Raw genomic sequence first — 5952 nt, 5'->3', positions numbered from 1 at the left:
CCTCTCCAGCTCGAGGTACCCCAGGACCCACGGGGCGTGGTGCAGCCAGGGGTGGTGCGCAACGTTCGGGAAGACCCAGCTGGTTTTATGCTATGGGTGGTCTCCAGATTGCAGAGGCTTCTCCAGATGTTGTTATAAGTATTTTGATTGTCTAATCTCATGATGTGTATGCAATTATTGATCCTGGTTCCACCTTGTCCTATGTTACCCCTTATGTTGCTATGGAATTTGGGATAGAACTAGAACAACTTCATGAACCATTCTCGGTATCTACTCCGGTTGGTGAGTCTATTACGACTGCTCGAGTTTATAGAGGTTGTGTCATTACGGTGCGTGGTAGGGATACTATGACCGATCTTATTGAATTGGGGATAGTCAATTTTGATGTAATAATGGGAATGGATTGGATTTATTCATGTTTTGCCAAACTTGATTTTCGGACTATAAGTATAAGGCTTGAATTTCCTAATGAGCCCATTATTGAATGGAAGGGAGATAATATGGTGCCAAAAGGTCGATTTATTTCCTACCTTAAGGCAGTGAAGATGATCAATAAGGGGTGTATCTATCATTTAGTTCGGGTTACAAACATCGATGCTGAGGCACCTAGCCTTGAGTCCGTACCAGTTATGAATGAATTTCTAGATGTCTTTCCTGATGAGCTCCATGGGATCCCACCAGACAGGGATATTGATTTTGGGATCAATGAGATTTCAGGCATGCTGCCTATATCAATTCCACCTTACAGAATGGCACCGTCAGAATTGAAAGAGCTAAAGAAACAATTGAAGGATTTGCTAGAGAAGGGATTCATCCGGCCAAGTGTGTCACCATGAGGTGCACCATTTTTGTTTGTAAGAAAGAAATATGGGTCGCTAAGGATGTGTATTGATGACTGGCAACTCAACAAAGTCACAATCAAAAATAAATACCTTGTACCAAGGATAAATGACTTGATTGATCAATTGCAAGGTGCTACGTGTTTCTCAAAAATTGACTTGCGGTCCGGGTATCATCAATTGAAGATTAGGGAGCGGGATATTCCAAAATAGCTTTCAAGACTCATTATGGGCACTTTGAATTTCTGGTCATGTCTTTTGGGCTAACAAATGCCCCGGCAGCTTTTATGGATCTTATGAATCGGGTCTTTAAGCATTTTCTAGACTCATGTGTGATAGTGTTCATTAACGATAATCTTGTGTATTCCCGAAGTCGAGAGGATCAATAGCACCAATTGTATGCGAAATTTTCAAAATGAGAATTTTGGCTTGAATTTGTCGCATTCCTGGGTCATGTCTCTCCAGGGAAGGAATTATGGTTGATCCTCAAAAGATTGCAGCAGTGAAGAATTGGCCTATACCTACCACTCCAACATAGATTCGCAGTTTCTTATGTTTGGCTAGGTACTACAAAAGATTTGTGGAGGGATTTTCGACTCTTGCCTCTACATTGACTAAATTTACACAGAAAGCACTTTAAGTTCCAGTGGTCCGATGCTTGTGAAAGGAGTTTCCAGGAATTAAAATCAAGATTTACTATAGCACCGGTATTAACCCTGCCAGAGGGTATAGAGGGATTTGTGGTGTATTGCAATGCTTTCAGGATCGGGCTTGGGTGTGTACTAATGGAACATGACAAGGTTATAGCCTACACTTCTAGGCAACTCAATAACAATGAAAAGAACTATCCAACCCACGACTTAGAGCTTGCGGCGGTGGTGTTTTCACTAAAGATTTGGCGACATTATGTGTATGAGGTCCATGTGGATGTATTTACAGACCACAAGAGCCTTCAATATATTTTCAAGAAAAAAGAGTTGAATATGAGACAGAGAAGATGGGTAGAGTTACTCAAGGATTATGATATCGATATTCTCTATCACCCCGGAAAGGCCAATGTTGTGGAGAATGCTCTTAGCCGGAAATCTATGGAATGTTTGGCTCATTTGGAGGCATATCAAAGGCCTTTGACCCAAGAGGTTCACCAGTTGGCTAGTTTGAGAGTTCACCTTGCGGACTCTAATGAAGGAGGAGTGATTGTGCAGAATAGGGATGAAATATTGCTTGTTGCGGAGGTGAAGGAGAAGCAATTCAACGATCCATTGTTAGCTTAGCTGAAGGAGGGGATTTACAAACACAATACCACAACTTTTTCCTTTGCCATGGATGGTGGTACCCTATGGTACCAAGGCCTCCTATGTGTTCCATATATTGACGGCATTCGGGAAAGGATCATGGCTGAAGCTCACACTTCTAGGTATTTCGTAAACCTAGGTTCTATGAAAATGTATCATGATCTCAAGGAACTTTATTGGTGGAGAAACATGAAAAGGGATGTGGCAGACATTGTGGCAAAATGTCCGAACTGTCAGTAACTGAAGGCCGAACATCAAAGGCCCTGTGGATGGTCTCAAAGCATAGAAATTTCGATGTATAAATGGGAAATGATCAACATGGATTTTTTGATAGGGTTACCGTGCACTCCGCGCAAGTTCGACTCAATTTGGGTAATCGTGGATCGACTCACAAAATCAGCGCACTTCTTGCCAGTTAAATCTACCAACATAGTAGAATAGTATGCTTAGTTGTATATCAAAGAAATAGTCAGGTTTCATGGCACTCCCGTCTCAATCATTTCAGATCGAGGGGCTTAGTTCATAGCCAACTTTTGGAAGAAATTTCAGCAATGTTTGGGTACGCAGGTAAATATTAGCACAACTTTTCATCCTCAAACTGACTGGCAAGTAGAGCGGACTATTCAGACGCTTGAGGACATGTTGTGTGCTTGTGTTCTTGATTTCAAAGGTAGATGGGATGATGATTTGCCACTCATAGAGTTTGCTTATAACAACAACTTCCATGCTAGTATCCAAATGGCTCCATTTGAAGCATTGTATGGTAGGAGATGTAGATCTCCCATTGGGTGGTTCAAAGTTGGAGAAGTTGAATTGATAGGGCCAGACCATGTATACCAGGCTATGGATAAAGTCAAGATTATCAAGGAAATGTTGAAAACTACGCCAAAAGTCTTATTCGAACATTCTTCGCAAAGATTTAGAGTTCAAGGAAGATGATTGGGTATTTTTTGAAGGTTTCCCCTATGAAGGGTATGATGCAATTTGGAAATAAAGGAAAATTGGGTCCGAGGTATGTCGGACCATACATGATCATTCAGAGGATTGGTCAGGTGGCGTACAAGCTCGAGCTGCCACCCGAGATGTCATTGGTACACCCGGTCTTCCATGTGTCTATGTTGAGGAAGGTAGTGGGAGATCCGTACACTATTGTGTCGGTTGGAACTATTGAAGTTAATGAAGAATTGTCATATGAAGAAGTCCTAGTTGCCATTCTTGACACATAAGTACGGAAATTGAGAAATAAGGAAATTGCTTCCGTAAAAATGTTATGGCAGAACCAACAGGTTGAGGAAGCCATTTGGGAAGTAGAGGAAGAAATGAAAAGGAAGTACCGTATTTGTTTGTATAGCCATGTAATAGCTTTTATGAATTTGGTTCCTATGAACTCTGTATCCTTTGGTTTGGTCTATGTAAAACTGTTCCGTTTTGGCTGTATGCTGCCTATGCGGCCATAGTTGGTGTGTTACAAGTTATGTCATGTCTATAGATTGTGTATATGCTTTTAGGATATGGGTTTGGGGCTCTCTCACAGGTGGATAGTCCTAGTTAGTAAGGAAACTCTGGCAAAATTTATAGAAATTTAGGGAGTTAGCCAAATTTGGGGTTGTTGATATGTTGAATGATGTGAAAAAGCTGGAGATGCATAAGGATTGATAACGAGTGAACCTTGATCCTCATTCGAGGACAAATGATCTGAAGTGAGGGGGGATGTAAGGCCCCGTTAAATTTCTACTCAAAAACCTGAAATCTCGTAGTGCCTAGTTAGGAATATGTGTTAGAAATTCGCCGCGTTTGAGACCTTTTGGATTGATCTGTGCATTTAAAAAATTAAGGAATAATGTTTTTTAGAAAAGCAAATTTATGCGGTTCATTATGCGGTCGCATAATAGCTATGCGAACCTCATAGTCACCACATAGTGAAGGAGTTTGATGGTTAATTTTGAGGTCAACTATGCGGCCAATTATGCAATCGCATAATCAATTTGATGGCCGCATAGTCATCTCATCATCTCCTTGGAATTTTTGCAAGGGACAATTCTGCGGTGCATTATATGACCGGTGAACAGGTATGCGGAATGAATTCTTGTCGCATACCCGGGTAGTTTGTTCAGGTTTTGGGGGCCTTTTTTGCGGTCCCTTTTGCAGGCCGCATGTCCATTATGCGATCGCATATGCGATTGCAGAGCGTGTCAGGGCTCCTACTTTCTAACTTTTAAACCCGACCCCATCCCATTAAAAACACCCCCTTAGACCCCTTTTAGGCTATGTTACTGCAAATAGAGTGAGAGAGGAAGTTCTAGAGGGAGAGAGTGATCTTCATCAAGTCCCCACCCAATCCTTGCCTAAACCGTTGAAGATTATCAAGTAAAATTTGATAGACCTTCATCCTAAGAAGTAAGAACTTGTGCCCTAATCTATGATTTCGAAATTTCTATTAAAATAAGTGATTAACAAATGGGTTCATGGGTATAAGGATTGATTATCTTGCATGCATAAATGATAATAGGGTATGGGAGATTTTGGGTTATAAAGATAGCAATTGGGGTGTAAGATGATAAAAATCTCTCACAAAAGAGTCCTAAAATCAGAATGCACACTTAGTGCTTTATAATATACTCAAATGAACTAGAATCTTAATAATGTCTCTAATTCTTGGTTCAATTTGTAATTCTCATAAAATAGATTGAAGTTGCTAGGAGTTCTGGAATTATCGTAAGAATTTAAGGAAACCTGTATTGAGCTGTGTATGGCTAAAACTTCCTTTTCTTAGAAATTAAGCTCCCATGGCGTCCATATAAGTGTTGTAACTATAAAATTTTATAGATGTTGTGCTTGTTATTTCAAGTGAATTGGTGTTGCAAGATTATATGTGAAGGTGTGTTTCAATGTGCACAATGTGCTATCCTTGATGATTTGAGAATGTGTAAAGGATCTGAACTATGTGCTATTCTTTGTAAAATTGAGGATGTGGTGAGAATATGAACTATGTGCTAAAATGTCTAAATTTCAAGTCGAGGTTACTTTGTGTTTATTATGCTGAACTAGGTGAATTCTTCTATATGCTTACAACTTGAATTGCTCTTGAATGTGCCCATGATCTTAAATGACATGGTTAATGTGGAAAATGGGAATAATGTGAAACGTGAGCTATGGAATGTGGCCTAGTGCCATGTATGACATGGTAATTGTGGCCCCAAGTGCCGATGAACTAATATATGTGGAACCAAAAATTGAAGCGAGAGGATTAATGGAAAAGGGTAACGTCTTGGTAAGCCGGCCTAGCCGATCGGGCCTTAATCGGACGCCATGCTACACACATAGTGGTATTCTGTTGATATTGAAATCGAAAAGTGAGAATGAAAGAGTGATTGAGGTATATGTCTCAAATGTGGCAGCTTAGCCAATCGGGCCGTGATCCGACTCCGCGCAAGAAAGCGGTGGTACTGTGAATGATGATGCAACAATATGGAATGCCCCAACCTAAAGTTACGAAAATTGTGTGAAAGCTATTTGAACTCTTTTATTTGATAACGTGATGATTATTGGAACTTGTTTAGTCCTTATGATTTCTTTACTCTTGTATGGTTGTTTTTTCTAACAAGATGGTGTTTAGTTATACATACTAGTACTATTCCATGGTACTAATGTCCCTTTTGTCGGGGGCGATATATTTTTGAATGAATGTAGGTTGTTCTATAGCGAACAGTGCCGATCGCAGGTAGCGGAGTATCCTACTCTCAGAAGTCTTGGTGATCCCTTTTCCTTCAGGGGTTATGTTGTACACCTTTTGTTATAAAATTTCCACTTTTGAGGTA

At 40.3% G+C, this 5952-nt stretch overlaps 1 protein-coding gene across 1 annotated transcript; it reads left to right on the top strand.

Moving 5' to 3' along the window:
• The first annotated feature begins 2161 nt into the window (after window positions 1-2161).
• Window positions 2162-3073, top strand: LOC138871497 (uncharacterized). The gene is made up of 2 exons (XM_070149375.1): window positions 2162-2366; window positions 2805-3073. Exons 1-2 carry the CDS (start codon window positions 2162-2164, stop codon window positions 3071-3073), a joined length of 474 nt encoding a protein of 157 aa, XP_070005476.1.
• The last annotated feature ends 2879 nt before the right edge of the window (window positions 3074-5952 follow it).

This window comes from Nicotiana sylvestris, chromosome 6, assembly GCF_000393655.2.
Source record: "Nicotiana sylvestris chromosome 6, ASM39365v2, whole genome shotgun sequence".
Taxonomy (NCBI): domain Eukaryota; kingdom Viridiplantae; phylum Streptophyta; class Magnoliopsida; order Solanales; family Solanaceae; genus Nicotiana; species Nicotiana sylvestris.
Note: the sequence above shows the minus strand (reverse complement) of the source record. Positions and strands in the feature narration are given on the sequence as shown.

Excerpts from the sequence above, each read along its gene's own strand:
- LOC138871497 (XM_070149375.1), top strand. The coding sequence starts at position 2,162 with ATGGATGGTGGTACCCTATGGTACCAAGGCCTCCTATGTGTTCCATAT. Across the intron at positions 2,367-2,804 it reads TGTGGCAAAATGTCCGAACT|GTAGATGGGATGATGATTTG; the intron begins GTCAGTAACTGA and ends TTGATTTCAAAG.